We start from the raw sequence: 26771 nt of genomic DNA, 5'->3' as shown, positions 1-26771 counted from the left end.
AGCCAAGGATGCTGGCTGGTACTCTCAGGGAAGACTCGTCCTCTGGCTGAGATTTCCTAGAAGTACCAACCTCACCTCTCTTATCCAAAAACAGTAGGTGTTACTTGGAAGTCTTATTCACTGTATCTAGATAAGGACATTACTGCTCTGGCATCCCTCTGCACATGCAGTTCTTCACGCTCTTGACCAGTAATTTGTTCTTTCAGGTGTGCCTGTAAGAGCCTCACCTATAAGGCAGATTCAGTCCCCTGCCTGCACGGCGGGTCTCATGGACATAGCCAGGGGCTCGTCATGCTTCTTGGGACCTGCCTGCTTTTTCCCCCTTCTCTGGGGTGCATTTTCCAGCCATGTTTTTCAGGCATTTTCAGCCTGGGGTTTTGCTGAAATGATTTTACAGCTGTCTCCCATGTGTACTTGCAAAGAGTTTCATCCCCAGTAGGCAACAGTTTGAGTGACCTCTTGAAAGTCAGGTGATTAGTTTTGGGTTGTTGTGTGTTGGCCACTGGAATCAAACAAAAAAGTGATTTTTTTTAAAAAATTGATTTGTTTTATTTTATACTTCTTTGGATGGTAAGCGCCTCCCCCACCCCCTCATGAAAATAGTCGCCTTTTTGAAGTTGTACTGCTGAATATATGTAGGATGCTTTTTTCATTACGAATTACGATGCGTGAACATCATGTGCATTTGCGTACGTTCTGAGAAAGCTAGATTTTATTCACTTCAGCAGTCCAATCACAAAGCACAGTGCTTTGTTTGACCTTTAGCTTTTAGCACCCTTACGTTCCTTTCCCTTTTCCAGACCTGGCTGACAAATGTCAGCATGCCGTAATGTATCGGTTTAGGGATCTGTTTATGGCAGATAAACTTCACCCAAAGGTTTGAGGAGCTTCCCTATAAATAGCTATGTTGGTCATAGCTTTCTATATGCTTGTAGGGTTCCCTGATCTGCATTTTACAGTAACCGGGTCTCTTAGCTCAGAATTTGGTTATGAATGCCAAATTTTGGAGGACTTTTGTCTTTGTTGTTGAAGCTTTTTGTAAAAGGATGTACCATACAAGTTGTAATTCTGATGAATTTAGCAAGTCAAGAAGTTTTTCTGAAACTAGTGCATCTCCTTTTTCCTTTGTCTTCTACTGTTCTTCCTTGCACAGGACTTGCTCAGCTAACTTTCCCTTGTTAGCACACTTTGGTTTCAACTCTGAGTAAAATTGCTCAGTTGACTTACAATACTGAGGGACTGGCCGCTATTTTGAATCTGAGAGATGGCAAGTCTTCCTACATCTCAGGCTTCCCCTTTCACCGGAATAATGTATTTGATAGCGTAGGATTAACACCAAATGGAAGGATTTTTCTGGTTTTGTTTGAATTTTTGGCTACTGTTTGTAGTTGCTAAAGATTGCTACTGCAGATGTCTGTGGGACATAGATTGGTGTTGAAGAATGCCAGCCATGATCCACTGAAGGTGAAATTTCCTGCTTTCGGTCTATATGTTGTCAAATTATGCTTTTTTTTTTTTTTTTTTTTTGAGTATTGCAGTTCTATTTGTCTTGCAGCATTAGGCAATACTTTTTCTTCTGTTAAAGTATTTGTCTTCAGATGCTGTCCGGTATGTGTGTTGCAGCTGTCATGTATTATAGTCTCTGAGAGTTTAGGAAAGCCTTAACCATATCAGGTAAGTTGATGGGATGCTTCCTACAGGTTTACCAACAAGTAACCGTTCATACACAAATGCAAAGACTGGGTCACTAGTATTTCATGTATTTCTAGCCCTTTGCCATACCCAGTTCTCAAGACATAGCTTCACTTCTTTCGTTGGAGAAGTGAATGGTGTGGAAACTGGTGACTGTATTTTGTGGTTGGTCATTATCAAAAGGAACCGCAAGGAACCAAAACTTCTCGGTCCCTGTTGAATGAACTAAAACAGAGGCAGTTAAAAGACAACAGAGATGAAAGCCTTCCTTGCACCTCCCTTGGAGAAGTTGCTTACTAGAGCATGACTGTGGCCCAAGGTGAACTCCACTTTTGGAAATAAAGATGAAGCAATTCTGCTGTTTGCAGCACCTCCCTAAAACGTAGCACTTTCCTTTGCCTACAAGCATGAGTCTTCCTTGAAGAAAGAGTTGTGAGGTTTTGTATGCACAGCATGAGCTGCTACAACCTCTCTGCTTTAAGACAGGAAATACATCTGGAAACAAAGAGGGAATTTGCACCATCCAGGACTGCTCTTCGGCCAGCTATAAAGTGATTAGCAGACTGAGGACCAGGGATATGAACTGGTGCATAAATCTTACCACGTGTTGCTTTATTTCTGTTTTTGTTCTTGGGAATGAAGCTAGTTGAAACTCAGTGGCATCAGATGAAAAGATTAATTTATTGTTCAATCGAGGTCAATAATGCGAACTTTGCAAAGGTTTCTGTTGCCAGACTCTTTCATTCGAGTGGACCAAAGTCAATTGAGATGAACTTCTGCAGTGACCTTGATCAAAGAGGCAGACTGCTCAAGAGGCCTTTCTTATTCTAGTCTGAATATACTGCAGATCGGTGGGGGCTGTAAACCTACTGAGAGAAAGGCAAAACAAAGTCCTGTAACTGGTCTGTGTGTGGTGTTGAACTTTTGACTTTCTAGGAGTTGCAGCTGGGGAAAAGTCAGCTTACTACTAATGAAGTCTTCCACGCACAGTCATTGACAAATACATCAACTTTGGAGAGATTGTTTAGATGGAAAATCTAGAATGGAAGAAGCTGGTTTACAGCCTTCCTTTCTCCTCTTGTGAGAAGAATTTCATATATGAAGAGAGAGGAGGCTGGAACTTGGCATCCAGGAAACTGTGTGCGCCTACCACTGCTTATATCTCTTGGTGCATGTGCACAGCTTCGAACCAGTAAAGCAGAAGTGGAGTTCGATTTTTCAAAATAGGCAATACTGTGCAATACTTTTCCTGTCATTCAAGTGAAATAAGAACAAGAACCTGTAGATATTGCTTCACCAGAAAGAAAGATAATACAGCAACTTTCACAGACACATACTCACAAAGTAGAAAAGATTTTTTTTTTTCTATGAAACAGCACTGTGAGTAAGATATTGCAGTCCTGTGTTCAGAGAATATAAACGTAAACCATCCAAGTTTTGCATTTACCATTGTTGTGATATTTCAGCTTAACGACGGTGGCAAGGCAGCCCGAGCGCACGTGGGGATAGGTGATGTGGTTCTCACCATTGATGGGATAAGTACGGACGGGATGACTCATCTAGAAGCACAAAACAAGATTAAGGCGTGTACAGGCAATTTGAACATGACTCTGCAAAGGTAAGATACCATTTTCTTTTTTTTTTTTTTCTTTTTTTTCTTTAAAAGAGAATTAATCGTCATCGTAACAGTTGTTTGGAGGATAAATACATGTAAGTGGTTTGGCAAGGTGCATGGTGTTAGGTGGCCACAATTGAAAGAGATGCTGCTGTAGCCTGAAATGTCTTGATTTATAGCATTTTAGAAAACTTATTAGATGTTAATTACGTGAGTCGACAAAGACCTTTTCCAGCCATCTGTCACCTGCTCCACATTGAATGAAGTCTAGTTCCTCTTCCTTTTGAGCTTCAGTTTTGTTAACACTTGTTTAATTAAAAACAGGTCTTATCCAGGCTCTCTTTCCCTCCCCTGATTGACTAGGGGCACTTCTTTTTTGGGTCAAGTCCTACATAATCATTTTTACTGGCAAACAGAATGATGGATTTTCTTAAACAGTTAACCCCTGAACTATATGGATGAAAATACTGCAGCTCAGACTCACAGAAGGATGTTTCCCATAGCGATACTACTGTTTCACAAAGTACCAGCCTCCCTTCACTAATTGCACCATCTACTATAGAAGTTACAGCTTGGTCCAGTCTCCCCATTCCTGAAATGTACAGTTCATTGAATTTCAGCATACTGCTGTTAGCTTGGGACTGTGTTTTGGGAGGGGTTGGAAGAAGGGAGCAAGATGCTTGCGTGCGGGTTGTTGGAAGTGTAGCAGGAAGAGCAGCAGCACAAGCAAGAAATTCCTTCAAGCTCTCAAAAGTCTCCCAGGGCTAAATATTGGCTTTTATCAGAATACTGCTATTTTTATTTAATGATGTGAGTGAGCATCTTGGAGGAGGACTGGCCTCTGAAGCCATCATGTAATGAGAACCATCTTTTCTTGTTATCAAAGAAAACAACAGCAGTTGCACCCCATGGTTGCTGTTTGTGCCTGCCTTCAGCAGTGCAAAGTTCCTCGATGAGCATTGGTTGAGGCCCGTAACAGTATATCTTCACCAGTTATTACCTTTTCTGGCAAATTATCCTGCCCTTAATGAAAGCACTGCCTCTCTCTGAGAGTTCATCGGTATAAGAATAAAAGAGATGACATGGTTGTAGGTTTGACAAACGTTCAGCTCTCCAGGGTGGTGGTGCTTGTTCCCAGCCCTACGTGACATGTAGTCGAACGGTTGTGTGACTGCTTTCTTTTACAAGAGGCTACAGTTCAGCCCTGCTTGCTGCTTCTGGTTTTTCCTGTTGTCCTGCTGTACTTTGGTCCTTAGCTACCTTAGTTACCCTTAATAAGGGATTCCCTTTGCTCAGCCTCTGAAGAAAGGAGTATCTTGTGGTGTGGTTCATGCCTAGGGCATCTTCTCGAGTGAAACTCGTAAAGTTGGCATTAAAAGTTTCTTGATGAAACAGAGGTATTATACCAGCTCATCAGAAGAATCTCATGTTGTATCTAGTGTGTCACTTGCTTTTCTGTCTCCCAACGAGGCAGGCAGGTTGTTTAGAAATGCACTTTCCAGGAGCCCACTGAGTCACTCCAGCAGGCAGCTGGGAGTGTAGGGGTTTGGCCCGCTTTCTCCCATTGCCATAAATTGATGGGCAGGGTTAATATCAGATATAGGAAAGGAATAGCAGATGTGTCTCCGTCAGGCAATAACTTGTCTGAGGCTGCTTCTGGTTGGGTGCGGGGATGAGTGGTTTGAAAATTGAATTAACCATGAGTTAGCCCGATCCTCTCCTGTTCTCACCCTTCCTACCCAGCATAGCATCTGAGTCACCAGTGTCAGCTACCTGACAGCTGAAGGCTAAGTCAGGATCACGCTAGCAGAGATCAAAGGAATAGCCTGGGTCCCAGCATCTGGGGGTGGGACAGATGTCCTCTCTTGCAGCTCTACTGGTCTGCAGCCCCATGGTCTCAGCTGTTTCTAATTCTGCCCGGATCCCATGAAACCAAAGCCATAGACAGTGCTCTCCAGGCTCCTCTGCCTGTGAAAACTTCCTTGCTCTGACTGCTGTTTAGCAGGAGATTTGCTTCAGTTATTTGTTCTTTATAGCCTGGAAGAAAGTGCTTCTTGGAGTGAGGCTGGCTTACACTAAGTGCAGATGCTGAATGCCTGTGGGAAGGACGGCTTGAGAGTATAAACAGGGTGGCAAGATAAGCCATTTTAGTCTTGAAGGATCTCCATAATTATATTCTTCTGTTCCTGCCTCTTCCCCCAAAACAAAACTAAACTAAATAAAATACTTTGAGCTGTTACTGTTCACATGCAAAATGAGAGATGCTGTGAATGTGAAACAACGGTGGCCTTCAAAATACGGGTTGGTGCCATAGACAGGAAAATCTAACACATATCTAATTTTGGTTTTACTGCTTTTAATTATCTTTAGGGGTTTTTACACTTCTCTGAGCTTTTATCTGCTTCCACACAGACTACTGACAGTTTGAACTACAATGCTAGAATGTTGAGGTTAGTCTTGAAAGAGTATATAAATTCTTAGATAACTGCCCTAGTTTGCCACTGCTTTAAAGGAACACAATGATCAGCTGGTTAGTGGTTTTACTTTGAGGTCCAAGAAAATTGCAAGAGCATTATGGCTTAAGCTAATGGCTTTTGCAATGTGAGCGTGTCCATGTGGTGTTTTATGAAACATGTGAAAGAACCGTTTGATCAAATTAGTCATAGGAACCAGAATATATTTTGTAAGTTCAGTTTGGTACGTTTTTTTGTGGTAGCACCGAGTGACCTTTATTCATGATAAATTGTTAGAAGTACTGTGCGCTCACCTGTGGATGTCTGCTTTACTCTTGATCAGTTACAATTTGGTACAGATTCATGTGGAATATGTGGAAATTAGTATAGGGATGGAGACTTAAGTGTAATGTGAAGATAATGGCAATATGGGGAAAAATGGCTGTGTATACCACCAGCCTCACACCACGTCAGAGATGGGGCTGGCTGTGCTGTTTGCTAGGGAGGGGTGAAACCAAAATAATCAGTAGTTATTTGAAAAAGAAATAGGGTCTTGCTCTGGCTTTCTAGCAGGGGTTTTTGTTTTTTGGGTGGTTTTTTTTTTTTTTTTTTGTGTGTGTTTTGAGGATCAAAATGATAGTTGGTAGAAAAGCAGAGTGGTGTGCCCTAGGGATTACTAGACCAGTGAATCCAAGTGGGTCCCAGCTGAGGTTGATGGGCTCCAGCATCCCAGTCTGCATGGTGGCTGGTGCATGGTGACAGCTTGCCTTTTAAAAGGTACAAAGGAAACTTTGTCAGTCTACGTGGCAAAGGCGAGAGAGGAAATTCTTTATGATCGGCTTCCTTATTATAAATATTTTAACTTGATACGATTTTGTACCGTTGGTCAGGCTTTCACTTGACTTCCTCTATTCTTTATGTGCCAAGTGGAAAAAATAAAATTGAGAGAAACAAAATAAAGGGCAAGAAGTAGCTTGCCTGGGAGGTTGGAAGGGATATTTAAAGCAATGCCTTCAAAAGCTTTACTTAAAGGTTTAAAGCAGTATATTTATGGAGGCAGATGTGCAATGTACCTCTAGTGGAAAACCGATTTAGATGTTTTGTAACTTGTAAATGAATGTTGGCAAAATATTTGAAGGGAGAATAAAAACTCCCTTTTTTCCTGTGTAAGGTAATATCACTTGTTGGTTTTTTAAATATGGAATTGTTCTCTGCCTCTGGAAGAAACTGGAAATACAGCTGTCACAATTGCAAGTCCCCTTTGCTTGGCGATTGCTTAAATACAAATAGATAAAATTGTGCTTGCCAGCCAGGTAAAGTAGTACGTGCCTAACATTTACAGGTGTTGGCACGTATTTTCAGGTATATGTCTTTAGAATTAATTTGTTCTGTAAACAAGTCTCACTGTTTATTATGAAGGTGAAAATTTTTAAATTGTGTAATAAAAATATAATTTTGGTGTGTTACTTGCTCTTTTTTTCATATTAGATATGGCTTAAAAATCTGGGGTGTTTTTTTTCTTCTTTTTGTAACATGCACTTTTAGCTTCTTGGTAGTTTGTTGGTTTTTTAAATATGAAATGCATTGCATAGGGTATTTTTCTTTGTATGTGTCCCTCCCTCCCTGAGATCTTGCTCTTTTGCACCCCAATATTTTATTTTTCAGTTAAAACCCTTTCCTGATTCCCATGAGGACAGATGGAAACCAGATGCTTGCTTTTTGGATATATTTTCAAGTTCAGTAACTTAGCATGGACTTCCATAAATAAATCTGCAAGTTGTTGAGCAGCAAAGAGCCACCACCCATTTTTTAAATATTGGTTTTGGGGACTGTTTCTCTAGACTCCTGCCTTAATGATTCTTTGGAAGCGAGAAAGATAAAGAATTGTGTATTTCTTCTGTTACATGAGATCATGATACTCATGAAACTTCTGGAGAAAGTGTCAGTGAGCAATACAGGGGTAAAAAAAAAAAGTACAGAAAAGCCTGGAAAGTTTTTTTGCTTTTGTAATGTAGAACTTATTTACACCTTTATTTTGGAAGAAAGATCTGCACAGCTATAGCGTGCTTTGTAAAGGAATTTCTTTCACTTCTCCCCATGAACTTAGTCGTTTCGGACGAAAAGCATTGGGATTGCTCAGCTTGGGAAGTGAAAGGAGGATTCTCAAGGTTGTTTACCTCTCTCTTGCTATACTGCAGTGCTTCAGAAATCATTTTGGGTGCTGTAGGTTGGCAATGAGCAGTTACTACAGTTCTGCTTCTGGCTCTGGGTTGCCCAGGTGTCACAGGTGAGGCTAGGATCTGCTGGGTATTTTTAATGTCCATGTTGACAGAACTCGGAGCCAAAATTCAGATGAGCCTGTGTTCTGCAGTTGGTAAACCCAAGTGTTAAAAAGTGTGACACTTATTTTATCTGCCTGCCTGAGCATGAATCTTTATCGTACTGTTCTCCCTCATCTTTTTGGTTTTTCTTTCAGGAAACATGAAGTCTAGACTTCTAGCTTAAGAACAGCTGAAATGCTCATGATTTGAGGTGGGGTAATAGGGAAAAAATGTTATGGATCACTTGATTTCTATTTTCTAAGGTCATTTTTCAAGTTATCCTTTTCAGAAATGGTTGTCTGCAGTAAGACTAACTCAGTATGCTTTTTACTTACTATTTTTATTATTCCCAGTCTTGCTTTTATTATAAAACAATATAATGATATTACCATTTCTTGTGTTGAGAGCCCTGATCTGCTTTGGAAATGCACAGGAGGAAGAGTGTTTTGCTGCGTGAGGAACGTGTGTTCTGACAAACTATGTGGACAAAATGGGTGATCTTGTTCCCAGTTTGAAGATGGGGAAGTGAGACGCCTTGATGTAGAGCAAGTTTTAAGAGGCTTGAGTCCTTTGCTCCTCGGGTTTTGAAATACTCATCTAGTGTAAGTTAGCTGTAAACTATTTAATTTCACAAAAATAAAAACCAGCAGTGTGGGGAATGGCACCGTGGATCCCAAGAGCCAGCCTTAGTCACTGTTAAAGGGGTCTCTGAGGTCCTGAAGTGTAAAAGTTTTAAATTGTTTCCATAGAAAGGTGAGAAAATAGTATAACTGTTAAATAAAATGGCAGGAGAGGCTACTATAAGAAGAAATTAAAAAGAGGAGCAAGTAGGACAATACGAGGATAGAAAGGCTTTCAAACTATTAACAATACAGGCTTCGCTTAGATGATGGTTAAAACTCATGCTTTCAGGTTTATGAGTCATGGGTTCCTTGGGGTGGATATTTTTGTTTCCATAAACCATATAAGGATGAGCTTTAAGAAAGCTATGGTAAGAATGCATTCGGAAGTTTTATTTTTTGCCAACTTTGGTTTACTAGTCATCATCATTTCCCTTACATAGGCAGTTTGACTTTAGTTTTGTTCTTTGGTGATTTGCTTTTTTAGCATGTAGAAGAAGGTTGTTTGTCCTGTGCCAGTTGAACAGAGGCAATAAATTGGTTGAAAGCATCACAACTTCCGAGTAATTTTTTTTTTTAAACCTGAAAACAATTTTTTGATGGAATTAAAGAACTCCTGTAATATTAATTCTTGTGTAACTCTTCTTTCAAGGATATCAAAACTGAGTGTTGGTTGATTAAGGAAACTAACACTATTATCCCTTTTTAATTGAGAGAGTTGAGACAGAAAAATTACAAAACTTGGTAGAAGTCGTATGGCTCACAATATATAAACAAACTGTATATGTATAGTTTAGCTGCTAGTCAAAACCTTAGGCAATTTATTCCTCAATCCTAGGTTGTTACCCTCAATCATTAATATTAGTTTTCAATAATTATGCCTGAAAAGAAACTGGCCGGAAAATAGTGCCTCCTAAACAGAGGTTCACTTCTCTTATTTAGCCATGTCACTGAGCTCCGAGATGTTGGTTATTCCATGTAGCTCGCTCAGTGGAGGCGCATATAGTCCTGCGAGACCTTAAACCTTCCTGTTGAACTCTGTTATTGACCACAGACTTTTCTGAAAGTTTTAGCAAAAAACACTTAACGTATTTCTGATCTGTCGCTGATCCTCAATGGTCATGGCCTCCTCTCTGCCAAAGGCCAGCATTTTAGCAACTTGAAGCCTTAAAGCTCTCCAGTTAACTTTTTTTAGAAAAAAAGAATCAATTGTCAAAGTCTTCATTAGTCTGTAAGCTCAAAGCAGTAGAGGTTTGGGGAATGAATCTAAATGGCTTAATGATGCAGGTACAGATCTGCCTTGCTCCTCCGTGTATTAAAATTCCCGAGTCTCTTTTGTTTTATCGTATTTTTATGGAATTGTGTGGAAAAGTGTTTCCAAAGAAGCATTCAGGTTACAAAGCCAGGTATGCAGAAATAGGAAAATGCGGTAATAGAAGAGTCTCCATTAAAAACAAAAATATATTACTTACGGCTGCAGAAGAGAGCCTGCATGACCAGGCAAGAGAAGCAATAAGGCGAAGCACAGTAATACATCTCTCAGAGTTTATTGGTTAAAAGTACCTGGTGACTTGTTCTGTAGCCTCTCATTATCCCCGATTTCTCTATTTCGGCAGTGCTCAACTCGCGTGTTTTCAGAAATTTTTGTTGAGGGGTGGAAGGGGAAGAGGGCCAGCGGGTCCGTAGTGGGGGGGTCAGCCTGGAAGACAGGTGGATGTGAATATTTGTACAGGCTGCTGGCACTGGTCTTGGGAGCTGTTTTTGTTATGGAAGTGTGAAGGGCTGCGTGCATCTGGTGTGGGGCTGCCTGGGCTGCCAGGCCCTCGTTCTGCCTGCTTTGGGGTGTGCTCCATGGTGCGAGGTTGCTGAACGGGGCTGAGGAGAAAGGCTGTGCGGAGCTGGGGCTTGCCTGGCCCGCTGCACCCGGTGGCAGCCGATGGAGATGTTCGGTATGTAACTTGTTGAGGGAAGACGTAATCCAAGGTCGTGTGCCTCGCGGCATGAAAACCGCCAAGTGCTTTTGTCAACCTGACCTTTGGGTCTGGAAGTAACCTGACCTGCAGGACCAACGCTGCTGTGCAACGTACGGTAAGCGGGTGCTGCTGGGAAAGTTGCTTTTAATCTGCAAATTTGCAGAATCCGTTTGCGAGCCGGTTGTTTCTTTGAAGTAAATCCCATAAACTCGGTGCAGGCTCTTCAAATTCTTGTGAGCTTTGTAAACACCAGCTTCAGGACTTGGAGGTGAGGTGTTGCGGGTCTAGAGCTTGGCGGTCGTCACCTGTCCCTCGGCTCTGCCGACGGTGCCTTACTGAAGACGTCCTTCTCTCCTCAGCATGGGCTGGTGCCTTCCCGGACCGCATCTGAGACTCTGGCTGCTGGTGCGTGCCTCAGGCGCGGGCTGACAGCTGACCTGAAGCCTTCCAGGCTCATACTCCTTGCATGTTTAGCTCAGTTGGTTAGAACATGGTGCTAATAACGCCAAGTTCACAGGTTCAATCCCTGCTCACTGCAGGGAGGTCGGGCTCGATGATCTCTCAAGGTCCCTTCCAACCCAAAGCATTCTATGATTCTATGTTTACAGGAGTTTTTCTAAAACTGAAAGGGTTTTGTGTGTGGCTTTTTGTGCTGTACGTCGCAGCGCAAGCAACTGAGTCGTAAGTCCTGTTTTATCTGGTTTTGAAATTAAGTGGTGTTGGGTAGAAAGTTGTCCAAAGAATTCAAAGCTAATGAAGATGCTGGTTTCTTCTTTGCATAAAAAGGTGCTTTGGTGCGTAAGCGTATGCACTTTTTTTTTTTCTTGTTGGGGGCAAGGTAGAAAGCTTTTGCTCCTAATTTAGCAGCTGAACAGGTTTTGCTAGCTAAGCCATGCCTTTGGACAGAAAGCCTGCCCACAAACTAAATAAATGGAAGGGTACAGCTCTTGCTTCAGCTGGAATTCAAAATCTTGTTGCGCACAGCACTTTGCTGCATGTCAGCTAGCAATTAAATGAACCACAAAACATGCTGCAGCTAAGTGAACCTGACAAACTAAAGACTTGCCTTGAAGTTCAAAGGAGAGTTGCTGGGATGAAAATGGAAGGTTGCAGGGTAAAAATGAAGTTCAGTGACTTTTGCAGGCTTATACCTACCCATCTGCGAGGAAAATGGGTGGGAGTGAGGACTAGTTAAGCAATAGCAGCCTTCCCCACATTGTGTACCTTAGAGCCTTCCTGGGGCTCTTCAGAGCTGCAAAAGATCAGAATTTGCAAAGGCTGTTCAGCTTCTTGAGGTTGATACAGTATGTAGCATTGGAACGTAAATACAGTAGTAAATATAGATAGTGGACAATGCCAGGTGCCAAAGATAGATCATTATTTACTGAACATCAAAATGTTTCCTTCAACTTTAAACTTAAAGATATTTTTTACTTTAATTTCAGTTACATTTCAACTCCTCCCCATATCATTAATACAATCACAGGAAAAAAAGGCAAAGCAAATGAAGCAAAGGAGCAGCCTTGGAATTAAACATTTAATTTGGTGAGGGTTGAAGAGGAAACACATAATGTGTGTGTGTGGGTATTTATTTTTAGTTTGTTTGACCCCAGGGAAATGCAAAAATTTGCAGCAAATTTACCATTATGCTTTTGGGGTTTTGTCTACATACTGTATCATGGTGGGCTGAACTAGAGGGCAGTCAGATTAGGAGGATATTTCAAAACTCCACCTTCATTTGTATGAAAATAAGGAGGCCATCATGAAGTAATTGCCTCTGACGAGCTGGGAGACTCTAAGTTCAATTTGGGATAAATTTTCAGGATTCCTGCCCTCATAGGCCAAGTCCTCAATGGAATAAGGGTTGGTCAGTCGAGAAGCTGCTTGGGAGGATAGCTCAGGCATTAGAACCAGCAAAGCCTTAGAAGCAGCTGGGTGGGCAATGAGTTGGGGCATCACTATTTTTGAAGGGTAGTGAGTGCTTGTGGGAGGAGGTTTGTAAGTCTTGTGTAATCTGAGAATCCCTCACTGAAAAAGGAGGGAGAAAGTGTTGGATCCCAGAAGTTCCCACCTGTTTGCAATGGATCAAGCGGTAACTAAAGGGCCTTAACTGGTCTTCCTGCTTTTTTTTCCTTAACCAGTGAGAAATGCCTTTGCTTTGTACAAGTTGTTGCATAGCACAGACATCTGACAAATAACGTCAAAATCTTATTCTGAAATTTGTCTCTTAATTTTTATTTCTTAAATTGCTTGTTTTCAGACAGGGGAGTAAAGATTTTTTTTTTAAGTGATGTAAGTGATTTTGCTGGCCCTATAGATGTTTGCTGTAAGGTCCGAAATCATGCATATCTTTCAGATATGTTGGGACTAGCCAAAGAATAAATGTTTATCACCTGTTGTTATTATATGGACTATATTCTTTAATGCCTACATTTAAGATAGATATGAAAATAATTGCCTTCTGTTATAGTTCCACTACAGGGATTAAACTACTTTGATATACAGTGATTTGAGAGTTTTTTAAAAACAAAGATGCAATTGCTGAAACAAAAAATACACAGTGCAAAAGATTATACGAGTTGCAAAAGTGGTTTTACACGAGGAGATCATTAGAAAGGTAATAGTTTTGGCCTGATGTTTAGATGTACAGTAGTTTAGAAGCCTATTTTCACTCTGTTTTAAAACTAAACTAAAACTAATCTGTGCTCCAGCTGAGATCTGACACGATTGATTTCTGTCTGTGAAGACAGGAACAAACAGTGATGATTATTCAAATATATTATACCTGAAATGGTGTACTTCAGTAGGAGATATCTGGAAATGAGAGCATCTTACTTGACCTCGGCATGTGCTGGATGGCCAGTATGCTTCAGTATGCAAGGTGAGGACCAGTTTGCAGTGCTCTTCCTAGTGGGTAAAAGACATGCTAATGATCATCTACTGCTTGTGATTTAAAAATAACTTTCTGCAATACCAATAACTTTCTCCTGTCTTTCAGAATTTGAAAAAGCTGAGTTGAGGGAGTATCTTTGTGGGCAGTAGGGAATCACCTAATGCACTCCACGTGGTTTGATTTATATGTTCTTACTGTAAGCAAGAACTAATATTTGCAAGCTGAAATTGAATACCGAAAATATGTACTAGGAGTCTGACCGTTGCCTAACAGTAATCTGCAGGTTGCAAACTCCTCAAGGTAGTTTTGCTTGTCTTTTAAGTTGATTTATATTCCAGGTGTTGAAAAGCCTTTTCATTGATATTGAAGGGTGGAAGCAGAACATGCAATACATGTTCATACATCCCCACTTTGAAGAGGTGCAACTCTTCCTAAGCTGTCTTTAATAGCATGGATGCTACTAAGTAGTAGATTGAATTTATTTCCAAAACATTAAATATATGTATTTTAGGAATGCAGGAACAAAACTAAGCTCATCTTCATTATGGAAGTCTAAAAAATCTCTTGAAAACCACAGGGGTTAATTTTGCTGACTATTGATATCTAGGTGGTGAGCAATAAAGCTTCTATTTAATAGGTAGATGTGCCAACTTCCTACATGAGGGGAAAGTGTTTGCTCTCAGCTGACGGTGCAATACGAAATCAGCCTTTCTGTAGTCATTGTATCCCAGGTGCTTGGGGCTATACCACCATTTTCAAGACCTGTAGTGGCTGTAGAAGTTCACTTTGTGTGATTTTTATTTTTCCATATCTCTTCTCCTCACACAGATGATTATGGGGGTTTTTTTTGGGGGGGGGGAGTTGGTTTTTGGTTTGGGGTTTTTTGTTTTGTTTTTCAGAAAAAGGCAGAAATCAAGCTATTGAATACTTCAGATTTTGATGGCTGATAGGCAAGCAATGTTGTTTGCTCTTAGTGTGATTTCCTGCTTAAGTTCTGCTCTTTAGTTATTCTGAGAAAGAGGTTCATAGCTGTGTTTCAGGAAGCTCTTTCGGTAACTATTTTCCTCCCATTTATAAATAATCCTGAGAGGGGAGTGTAGGTTTTTTTTCTTTAATGAGTTACAGCAAGCCATCAGAAAAGTGATATTCTTAGGATTTTGTTATAATTTGTTTCATTTGAAGTGATCTTCATGGAGTATTATTCTCCAGGAGGCCTTTGATGCAATCCTGGCTTTCATTTCCTTATTTTCTAATGGCCTTCCACAGTATTCATGGTGACAGTCACCGGTACTCCATAAGCACTGCAGCATACTGTAGCAAAATGGGTTTTTGTTTCTCTAGTAATATTACCTACTGTGTGTTGCAGCTAATTACAGCTTTTTTTAAGATGCTGTATTACTTGCAAAATGTTTTCCATTAGTGATCTTGATATTTCAGGTGTTTTATTTGTCAGAACTGATTTACTAGTTAAGCGTAGGTTTTAAATTCATCATTTCTAGCTCCATTTCTGGATTTGCAGCAGACTTGGTTTGGCTTTAATCTTCTACTTCCTAGAACTAGAAGTTTCCTCTTTTTCTTATGCAGATAACCTTTATCTACTGTTCACACGGTCAAATCTGATCTTACTTGATAGCAATTGAGGCCCTGAGGACTTCAGTAGAAGATACTAAGAAAAATAAAGTATCATGGCAACCTCTAAATCAGTGCTTACTCTTTATTACCTGTCATTTTTGTTTAGTTCCCTGTGAACTGAAGTGTCTATGTTCTTCCCCAAATATTTTCTTGTTGTTAAGAACTTGTAGGCAAATACTGATCGTTGTACTTATTTTTACATTTTGGTGATGATGTAAATCTGCTTTGAACTGTTAAATAACATTTAGGTTTTGGAGTGCACACAGGTTTCACTTCCCAAAGAGAAGTTTTGTACAAGAAAATAAAATAAGAAAGGTGCACTCTTGGATGCTCTGGTGGAAAACACACTAGAGTTTCATTGCCCTGTAAAATAGACCTGAGAGTTTCATCTTTTAAAGCCGCTGTTAGAAATAAAATCCGGCTTTGCCTGATGGTTGAATAACAAACAGCTGTGTATATATTGATTTTTTACATCCCCACCATCACCTCACATCTTCCGACGGGACGTGTTTTGGCCTGACACTGAATAGGATGTGTTTTCAGTGGATGAGTTCTGGTCTGAACATTAAGTGTGAAAAATAGTAAGAGAGTTGAGAAACTGTACGGATGGCTTTGTCTTAGAGGAGTGTATTGTATCGGTGAACCTGTTAGACCCGTTGTGGCTGGTATCTGATGATTCAGCAGAGGAGCGGGGCGTGTGAGAAGTAAACCATGCCTTTGTAACCCCTGTGTGGTGAAAACCTGGGCGTTTACACAAGAGATGTGGGTTTGATTATCATAAACACCTGTAACTAATAATTAAATTGGGGTCTTATGGGCGTTGTTTCATATATCTGTCAACATGACTCTTGTCCCAGACAGGCTCACAACATCAAGGTGTTTTCACTGTGTGCAGATGGAAAGTATTTTCTCACATTAATTATTTTTTTTTAATTGCACTTCCCTTCATCTTTGTGCACAGTGTATCCCCACTTTCACCTAATGCGTGGTGAGTTATGCAGGAGAAAAAAAAAAAGTCAATTTTCTTTACCCACTTCTATGTACCTTTTCCGCTTTTGGCAGGGTCTGCACCAGATCTGAGCCTTTGTCAACTTTGTGGTTTGAGACCTGAGCTAGGAAGAATTGAGGATTCACCTTGACACTCACATTGATTACTCACAGCTGAATCCTTTGCACTTTGTCTTTGCAGTTGCTCATGTGCACATCACATTCTTTCACTCATGGAGCTGCAGCAGTTTCTGGTTTTGAAAGGACTTTGGTTCCCAGCTGTGGCAGAGTCCTGGAGGATAATGCTTTCTTCCTGACCTTGTGGTGCTTCTGGTGGAGCCCTTCTGTGTTCAAGCCTCCGCCCAAAAAGTGCTTGGGAGGAAAACTTTCCCTTCCTTTCTGTGATGAATAAGGAGCTTTGAGAGACCCTACCTCAACTTTATAAAGATTTTGAACTGCCCTTTTAACCTGCTGCTTTTGTTTTGTGTTTGCTCCACAACCCTCCTCTGCCTTGCGCAAGACCTGACACTACCGGGTGCTGCTGGAGTTGTCAGATCCTTCTCTCCCCAGCCCTGAGGCACCTAATCAATACAAGGGAAGTGTTTGATGCTGCCATTTTCAGGGAGCTCTGAGAAGTGGGAATGTGAGCACCGGGATGCAGATTATAAAGATGAGAACAGAGAGGGCACATCAGGATGAAAACAATTGTCAGGAAGAATACTGTGTTTCAAAGAATGAGGAGGCTTTTGAGTAAAGGTAGTGTAACTCAGAGGAAGAAGGAAAAGAGAAACAGCAAACGTGGGCAAAAAACAGTGAGAATGATGTGGCACATCCTCAGCACGGAGAGGTTAGAGTTGGTTCATGTCATTGAATGACTGTCTTGTCTTCTGCCAAAATATAAGATGACAAAGAATTGCCTTTGCTTCTGATCCACAAAAGTTTAAAACCAAAAATACTAGCAATAAATGTATAGGGATGAAAGGAAAACAAAAAGTTATTGCAGATATTTCAAGAACACTTTGGGTAGTAATTTGCCCACTGTAAAATTTGTAAATTAAAAAAACTAGTAGATTTGGGCAAGTTTGCTCACTTGCCTTAGATGCTCAAAACAGGACTCGTGTAGCTACAGTGGAACAGTTGTGTCTGCTTGAACCAGAACTGAACTTGGATTTTGCTTTTTGTTGTTGTTAGTGACATCTACTGTGCTTATAAACTGAGTAAATGGTTCTTATTCTTGTTTATTTTCTCAGTTTAGGTTTAATTGAACATGTTGCTAACAAAGTATTTGGTACATACTTTGTAAAACATTGGTGCAGGTTTAAGCTTTAGCTTTTTTCCAGCATTCTGGTGGACTCTGTAAGCTGAGTGGAGTCTGTTAAAATGAAATTTGCAAATTATTTCAATCTCTGTTATGCTTAAATTCACAACAGATTTAGATGCTTTCATATTTTGGGATCTGCAATATTCCTCTTAACACCTTACAACTTTTAAGTTTATAATGTCTGAGTATTTTTCTCCACAGTTTTGGCAAGCTTTAATTTCCTAACATTTCTCATTCTTACCAAGATACAATTAAAATGTTACTTAAAAAACCCCAAACAAACAAAAATACCCTGAAGGCTTTAGAAGTTTTGTGTGGGTGTGGCTGAGCATGAAATCTTCCAGAATAAAAATGCCTGATTGCTGCTGTACAAGAGGGAACATCTTGGCAGAAGGGAATGAATTATGGAAATAATGTGAGCTTCGGCAGAGGGGTCTTTTAACACTCAATGTCTTTTGGAGGGAAAATGACCAAACCCAGGGTAGTTAGTCTATTGACCATGTAGTATCCTTTCTAACTACTAAGCTTCTATGTGAAAAATGGAATGTAGAATACATTCTTAAAATGTATTACAGAGTTTAGGAAGCCAAAGTTTTAATGAGCACAGTGACTTCAGAGATAACTAATGCTTCTCGATTACTAACAGATTATTTTTCCTTTACATATAAAGCCACTCCACATGAGCAGACTATAAGTTTCAGTGACACATGGAGCCACTAAAATACACATACTGTGCTAAGTATAATGTATAACAGTTTTTGCAAGTAAAAAATGTGTAATATTTTCCATTCAAGGCCTCTCAAGTACTGAAACTTGTAATTGTGCCTGCTGTCGATAGTGATCATGGAGTCCCTTGGCCAAAAGAGTTGCCAGTTATCTCCTTTCCAAGTTTTGGAAGGAAGGTGATGGCTCGACAAGTCAGTCATTTTCCACTAAGTCTTTGTAACCCATAACAGACTACCCCATTAATGTGGTAGCTAAGTGAATGCTGGGACTAAAGTTTTTGTGTTGCATCTCTTGGAGCTGCCTACAAAGGAGCAACATTGAATAACTGAATTATCAAGAGAGTATGGTTGTGGAATTTTTGTATCTATTACACTTGGCTGAAGAGAGCTTTCCTGGAGCAGAACCTCCTAGTGCAACTTGAGCGAGTTGGAGCAAGAGCAGACTGAAGTTCTCGTGGCAGGGCTGCTAGACTAAGGTGGCACAGTGCCGTGAATGGATATCTTGGGCTTACATGGAAGCTGGGACAAAATCAAGTTTCAGCACAACTCCGGTGAACGTTACTGTATATTTAAAAAAAAAAAATCAGAGAAAAATCAATATTAAATCTCCATTATCATACAGAAAGTATTTTGATGGGAAATGGGTCTGGGGAATAAATAATTAGATGTCTCATGTAAGTGAAAATTGCTTCCTGCACTTCCTAGCCACCACCCCCAGTTGGGGTTTTTCTAGGATCTGGATAAACTTCAGAACTAATATTTTGAACTAATGAATAAAACCTATGTACCACTTTTCTTTTTTTTTTTAACAAAAACAAATGTTCCTTACTTACATTAGCTGTTAAAGTTAAGTATTTTAGTGACACACAATATAGCTGTTGAAAATTAACAAATACTGCTTACAGGTTCTGTTATGCAGAATGCATAGAGGTGATTGGGTGTAGCATGGCAGTGCTAAAATTAATAATGTATCAATTCAGTGTTATTGTTGATCATTTCAAAGGGAAAAAAGTTGGATATGTCAGAACTACATTTCATGTAATTACAAGGTGGTATAATCTGGTAGACATCTTAGTAGGGAGGATGGATTTGTAACTTATATATGTTTGTTTATTTTTATACTAGAAATAACAAATGCATTTTGGAATAAAATACAAAGTTTTGAATTTCTCTTGATATGGAGAAAAAAGGGTTCTTTGTTTAATGAGAAGGACTTCATCTAATGGAGCCTGAGGCATTTAGCAGCCTTCCTGGAGAAACATAATACTTTGCAGGGCTGGACCTGAACTGTTTCTGCCATAAGTCAGTAATTAGCAGATACGGCACATCTTTGATCAAGGTCTGAATAAAGGACACTGTGAATCTATTCCTTTTGTTTTCCTTTTCTTTTTTTGCAAAAGAGAGATGGAGAAGGTTGTAGCTTGCCATGTGGCTTTGTCTGAGGATGTAATTTTAGTGCAAATGTTTGTTTTAAAGCTACACCTTTAATTTTGATCATGGATATTTTTCTTGTCTGAGTTGGTTTTGGTTTTTCCCTTTTTTTCCCCCCAATACATTAGCACTAGAGAATGTCTCCTTGTTAAGATGAGATATGATGAATAGCTGCACACTGTGGGTGAGGCCAAAAGGAAGCATGAGGGTGAGCTGGAGTAACCACAAACATTAGATACTTAGTCTTCACTACCCTATTCATTGTATAATTTGCCCAGATGATTTTATTATTAAAAAATGTTAAGAATTCATCTGATCCTTCTCATGACGCACCATGTTCCTGCTGTTTGGTTTTGTGTGTGTGTTGTGTTTTGTTTGTTTGTTTTAAAACACCATGGAAGACTCCTCTCATGATGAGTCACCAAATTAAGTTACCTCTTGACATTTTCAGCATTTTTTGTTTTTTGTCTATCTGTCTATCAATCAGAGTGGGGTTTTTTGTGGGTTTTTTGTTTTGGTGTGGGGTGGGGTTTCTCTTGGTGGTGGTTTGTTTTTTGGTTTTTTGTTTGTTTGTTTGGTTGGTTGGTTTTTTTTAGTTGCTCTTCCTAAAGAGGATCTGTCAGACTTCACTGCTACCCATTTAGGTAAAAATGTAGAAGTGAAGATATAGTATATGACGTTAATGGCCTAATACTATTCCCTGCTTTAGGTCACTGTAGATTGCTAATGGAGCAATCCAGGGAGGCAAAAGGAAAAACTGGCAGAAATGGGCAGGACCCAGTAGATGATCGGATTTCTGTGATGGTAGATGTGGAAGTGTTTCAGCATGGGATTAGGGAGCTCTTGTGGCCGCAATCGTTTCAAACTCTCTGCACCTCTGGGGCTGGTCAAGCCTGTAGGAAAGGCTTGGGTAGGCAAGGATAGAACTCTCCAAAAATCAGGCTTTGTGCCTGTGGCTGCTGCAACTGGACACTGCTGGAGTGAAGAAGACTGTGGGGTATCATGTATGGAGAACAGAAGGTGGCCAGCACTGCTTTGTTGTTTACCAAACCATGGTACCTGACCCAAGCTTTGCTTAACTACACAGAATATTTTTCAGGACTGTGACGAAATGATTTCTGATTTTTGCACGAGACTGCAGAAATCTTACGCCTTCCACAGGTCAATGAAGTATTTTTCTCCTTGTTCATGGATATTTCCTCTTGGAGATAACGGTTGGCCCAAGAAAAATAATACTGGTCCCTTGTCTGCTTAACATGAATGCGTTATTAAGAAAAGATGTCTGGACAGTTGAACTTTTCATCCTTGTCCAAAGATCGCCCAAGAAGTGCAATTTACGGTGCAGAGACCAATGTTTCACACCATGTATTTCCTAGCTCCAAGTCAAATGCATGCCTAAAAACTGTTGTAGGAAGCAGCTGACACCCATGACATATTTCCCCCTGAAAAAATGCCTTCAAGTAGTAGACTATGGACTTGCACTCCTCACCATGGCTTGCCAGAACTTTTACTTAGAACAGTCTTTTACTAAAACAGCATCTGTATAACAATAATTTGCAGAATTGAATTAGTGTGCAACTGTTGGTAACGAGTATTTTCTGCAGCCAGTGAGCCAATGCTTTCAGAGTTCCTGTATTTCAGGTAAATAATGTAAATGTTCCCCCCAACTGCACTCTCAAATAGCAGATTTTCTGGCTAATGACTTTGAAAGAGTGTGTAGATTTTCCTGTATGACTGGTAGCTATTTGCCATTCACAGTCTGAGGTGAAACTTTTCTATGCATTTCTGGTTTGACCTGTGCAACCCATCCAATACCTTTTTGGAATTTCAAGGGCTTGTTATCTAGCATGTAAATTGTGATGCCATTGACCTTGCACATTTATTTTAAGCAGTGGCCATAGTTACTGAGTTAAAAGATTTAAGGAAACAATGTGAAGTTGGCCACAGTTTATCTTCACTTCTTAAAATAACACAGATACCTCAGAGTGGTGTGATCTTTAGTGACATTTTAATTCTGTTGGCACACTTTGAAATAGCCAGCTGGGGCATCACAGATAGACTACAGTTTTGAAGCCTTGCAGATAGCATCTAAATGCCAAACTTTTGAGTAGCAAAATATAATGCATTTATATATAGATTAAACATGCAGTAATCAGAAGCGCCTCACAACGCATGCCAGTAATTGTGAACAGCTGCATTAGAACAATGCAGCTGTTAAAACTCCTCCGTGCCCCACAATACATGTATTTGCCTGGTCCAAATATTACTCATTGGTATATCTGTATGCTTTTTCTGAGGATACAGAGAATCATTTGGGATGCATTCATTTAAGGAAATCAGTCCTTGATTGTATTCTATCAAGGGAGTGAAAGGTATAAGCAGACTCACAGACATGTAAAAAAATAATCCAACCCCATTCTCACACAGCAAACGAACAGTACCTTGCCCTGAGGATCTTTGCATTGGTGTCTGAAAACAAATATCACTGTACAAAGTTGTATACTGCTTGTGCATACGATGTCTAATATATTATAGTGCTATCTCCTTGCAGGCTTTAACTGTATTTGCGAAATACACAGTGGTGCTACAGACATAAGTAATCCTCTATTTCAACTTGATTACTGTTCTTTGTATACTGTGTTTGGCTGCTCATTACTCTAAAGGGGGAGAAAATGACTGGCCAAATCTTGAGCCAGCTTACAAGGGAGTAGGTGAGAATATTGAAGGGCAGGGCACTCTGATGTGTCAACGTAAGTTGTCCGTCTCCATGTGTTAGGACAACTCTCTGGCCCTTTTCCATGGAGTCAGTAATCTAGGCTCTGCGAGGCATTTGTTAAAAGAGGTAATGATAAGTTTAGATATGGACAAATTTTTTTTTTTTTTTTTTCCTTCTCTCAGAAGAATTGCACCTCTCTTAGCAGGTAATAAATTACTTCTCAAATTTTGCACACTGTTTTTATGCCAGCTATAGTCATTGAATTAGAGCAAGCCTGGCCCGTGTGGGCAGTCTGGAAAAGTTACCACGTTTGATTCACTGAAAAAATGAGACCCTTCAAGTGGTATGTAGCAGCAACTTAATCCAGCAACTGAATAGGATTTGATGTGGTATTGAGGGTATAAAACACTCAGAGATCTCCTCCCCAAGCGATTGAACATGAGGTTGAGAGGCATCAGCTCTTAATTACCAAAATCTTTTTAGTGTCTTGGATAGCTTATTTTTGTTAAGAAATACATAGTGTTACTCCCTGCATAAAGCACACCAAATTTGTCATATGACTGAGACAATAGAGGTAGTTTAACTGATCACTTTCTTTGTGTTTTTGTTTCTTACAAATTGCTTCATTTTATTTATATAGCCAGACCTATTTGCTTTGTACTTGTTACTTTTTCATTTAAAAGCATTGAAAGTAGGATGATTAATTAAAGATGAGAAAATTGAAGGTGACTTAATCATTATGCCATATCAAACTAGTAGCAAAATGGAGACAAGAATCCTGGGGGTGCTCTAGCATCTTCTAGCATGCCAGTGCGTAGCTATAAAAATTCTTTGTAGTAACCGCTAATGTTATTCTGTGCCTGTTGCTGAGGCATGTTTTGTGCCAGTGAGTGAGTGAGGACTGGAACATAAAGTTAAAGAAATTCTTTCACTGTGATGGAAACCAGTCTTGTCATCATCATTGTCATCATGCTGTCTATGTCTTCTTTTTCCCTTGGGGGTTTTATTAGAGGAAGCCTTCAGCAGCCTCTGATTCAACTGCAGAAATTTATGTCATACAAAGGAGACCAAGAGCAAAGCTGTCAAGGTCTCAAAACTAGGAAATACAGGGGAAGCCTGCGCTTCTGTGCGAGGAGCTTCACTTTGGAAGTCCGATGTGCTTCGTGTGCCCTGTAATTTCCTAAGGAATACAGCAGCACAGATGTGATTTTGACTGCATTGCCAATTTACAGACAGATTGAAAACTTTTTAAGGCTGACATGACCGTACTGTGTAGTGCTTTGGGACACTGATCAATATTTTCTTTTTTCCTACCCTATATTAGTTACATATTAGAAAAGTGTTAGTAGGAAGATATCGGAAAGTCAAGAAAATTGGAACTCTTTGCAAACGTTAGTCAAAACTTTCTTGCTGCTGCTTTTGAGTCTCCAATGCTAGTGATAAGTCAAATGTCCATTGAATTCAATAGTTTAATGAGACTGCCAGAAAGACAGCGAGCTTGAGTAATAGCTGTTTGACCCAGGTCCAAAAGTTTTCTGATCAAAAAGTTTCTAAAGCACTGTTGGTTTACTTCCCAGAACCTGAAGTAGCCTTGGGATTTGGCAGTTGCTCGGCAGTCATGCGTGAGCAGTGGTGCTTCCTGCGCTCCTGGCCAAGTCTAGATAAATGGAAAAGTTTGCATTTTGGAAAGCTGAAACATTTCTTAGAATACGACTCTTCTTACCCATGAATTTGAATAGTATGTGAATATATTTGAGAGTGAAACTTTTGTCCCCTTTTTCAGAAAATGGGTGTGGTTGTATTTGATATATTATCTGGATTTTATGACATGCTTAATGGCATTTATTTCAAATCTTCTTTTGAAAATTGATTTAATCTTGCTCCTGTTATCCCATTGTTAAGAATGGCAAAAGAATAAGTTTCACTGTGTTCTCTCTACTGTGGGTTCCCTATGGTTCCAAATCGGGTTCTGTACAGGCAGCTCACCTGGCCCGATGACACCCAAGTCCATCCTACCTCAGCCCACTGTGTAATCTGTGTCATTTTTTCCTTCATAAACACTCGTTATCTCATTGTTTGGGTGCCACAAGTGGTGTTACTTGTCTCTATTTACACTTTTGTTTTTCAAATACAGAATATGCCCCACACCTGTTGCTTTCCTTTGAAAAACACATCTCTCCAACATGCACAGTTCATGATGCTAACTTGCAGGCATTCTTTAATTATGAAAGGGTATGTGATGATCTGTCAAGGGACAGTTGTCTCTAAATGGATTAAAAGAAGCTTACATGGTTTAAAAATGGGCTGTGCCCTTCATATGCTGAAAATAGTTCAAGTTAGCTTGAACTGGCTAAATAGTGTGTGTTTAGTACCTATGCAGGTAACTGTTTAGTTTCTCAATTTCAGATAGTAACTTTTGCACCTCTGTGAATGTGGGATGTAAAGAATAGAAAAAAAAAAAAAAAAACCGAAGTAAATATGTGAACTGACCAGTGCTGTTAGATAAACTGTTTGTAAGCATCAGCCCACAGGAAAAAATGAGACACTGTTTAAATAAAACCTGTCCTCTGCCATGCAAGATCATCTCTCAGCTGTTGAGAATCAAAATTGCAGTGTCCTGACTGATCAATAGGGCTCTTCCTACCTTCCTCTAGTAAAGAGTGAAATGAGAATAAATTAATGATTGCCTGTTTGGAAAATAAATGTCTTCCTGAAAGATAGTGGTCGTATCGTGAAAGTGTAACAGTGTAAGAAAGATGGGATTTTTGGTAATGCTGGGAAAAGCAGGCAGGTTTTCAGGTATACAGGATTTTCTAGAGGTATGAAACAAAGATGAATACAAGTTGAGAGCCACTGCTGCAAGTTTAACTAGATATGTATCTGTTACACCACCTAATAGAAAGGTAGGTCGTAGCTGCAGAGTCAAGCATATATTAATAGCTGAATTCCACAGCTGCACTGTTTTTAGGCCTCTTTTTCACCCAGTTTTTGAAAAATTACTGCCTTTGAAAAATTCTAGGGTATTGTCAGTAGAAAGTCATGTCTGTGGCACAGAACCACAAAACCCCATGAGGTAATAAAAACACATATTGTGCCTGTCAAACATTGCTCACTTACTTTTGTCTTGCCTCATAGCTGAAGTAATGTTTGCAGCATTGTGAAAAATCTCAAGAGGTTTTGTGACCATCAGATGTTTTGCATCCGTTTTGCATCAGTGATTAGTTGCCCACAAAAGCAGTTAATTGCTTCATATGCTGTGAGCATGCTGTGAATGTTATCCCCGAAGTATTTTGAGCTGAGAAGGGTAAAAGCTACTTTTTTCTAAAGCTAGACTGTGGGAAGGGAAAAGTCTTTAGTTAGCTGGATCAGTCGGAGTCAGATGGGATTATTAATTTTTATCTTCTTTCACAGTTGTTGCAAGTGACAGAAGAATTACAGCACTCTGTTTTATGCACCTTTACTTAATCAGTGTTAGAGTTTCCAGTATAATTGGTTCCTTGTCCACTTCATTGACCACAGGAATTAACTATTTGAGTTCACTGCTGCTTTTTGATCTTTCTTGCCTAGCTATTGCACCAAACAATTTCCAGCTACAGCTCGTAATCTGGCAGTTGCTCTTTGACTTCCCTTTCCCATAAAGGTGTGGTGAGACCTATTGGCCAGACTAACTTGAGGTCTGCTAGATGAAAGACTTACTTGAAATAAAAGTTTTTAGATATCTAAAGCTATGTTAGACAGCCAAGTTGAGACATAGCTTTTCTCAACTTGGTAGACCTGCAATGCATGCTGCTAAGCCGGTGACCTTAAATATATAAACATAGAAATAATACACGGAAAGGATAAAGGGCAGCAAAGGCGAGGACCTGTAGCAGAGGAGTTAACTTCTGGCAAGTGCATGTTCATTAAATTGATCATGTAATAATTCTGTAATGCAATTTACAGCGCTTCAGCTCTGCTGTCCATAGCCACTACTACCTGTGGTGATGTCCCCCTTAGAGGACAGGCGGGGGGAGCCCCTCTAAACACACTTGCTGCAATGAAGACTGGTGCAGGCATGTGCTGGCTGCAGCGTCCCTGTGGTGGGAAGGGCACAAGGTAGTCCTTGCCGCAACTTGCCAGCCAGGCCCTGGGCTTGTGCACCTCGAGGGTGGATGCTTATGTCTCACTGCTGCGGTGGCGTAGGAGGGAGGAAAGAGATGTCTGAGCGGCTGGATGGGAAAGAAAATTTTCTGGTTTGGTGGTGGGTTGTGCTCAGGAGTCAGACAAATGCTTAATGGTATTCCTGACCTTAATTGGAAAGAATTAAAACCATAGCGTATCCTATTAAAAGCAACAGAGTTCATCCTTCTTAATATATTTAGCCTCGTCTATCTTTATTGGTTCTGCCATGTC

General features: G+C 40.1%; 1 protein-coding gene across 7 annotated transcripts in view; it reads left to right on the top strand.

The window, feature by feature from the left end:
* PDLIM5 (PDZ and LIM domain 5) overlaps window positions 1-26771 on the top strand; it is a 125113-nt gene that overhangs the window by 35995 nt on the left and 62347 nt on the right. For all 7 annotated transcript variants that reach the window (XM_075708775.1, XM_075708774.1, XM_075708773.1 and 4 more), the window contains exon 2: window positions 3159-3310. In XM_075708775.1, coding sequence (XP_075564890.1) covers window positions 3159-3310 — 152 coding nt within the window. The remainder of the gene's footprint in view (window positions 1-3158; window positions 3311-26771) is intronic.

The sequence above is a fragment of the Pelecanus crispus genome, chromosome 4 (genome assembly GCF_030463565.1).
Source record: "Pelecanus crispus isolate bPelCri1 chromosome 4, bPelCri1.pri, whole genome shotgun sequence".
NCBI classification, from domain to species: domain Eukaryota; kingdom Metazoa; phylum Chordata; class Aves; order Pelecaniformes; family Pelecanidae; genus Pelecanus; species Pelecanus crispus.
The sequence above is the reverse complement of the archived record's forward strand: the minus strand, read 5'-3'. Positions and strand labels throughout refer to the sequence as shown.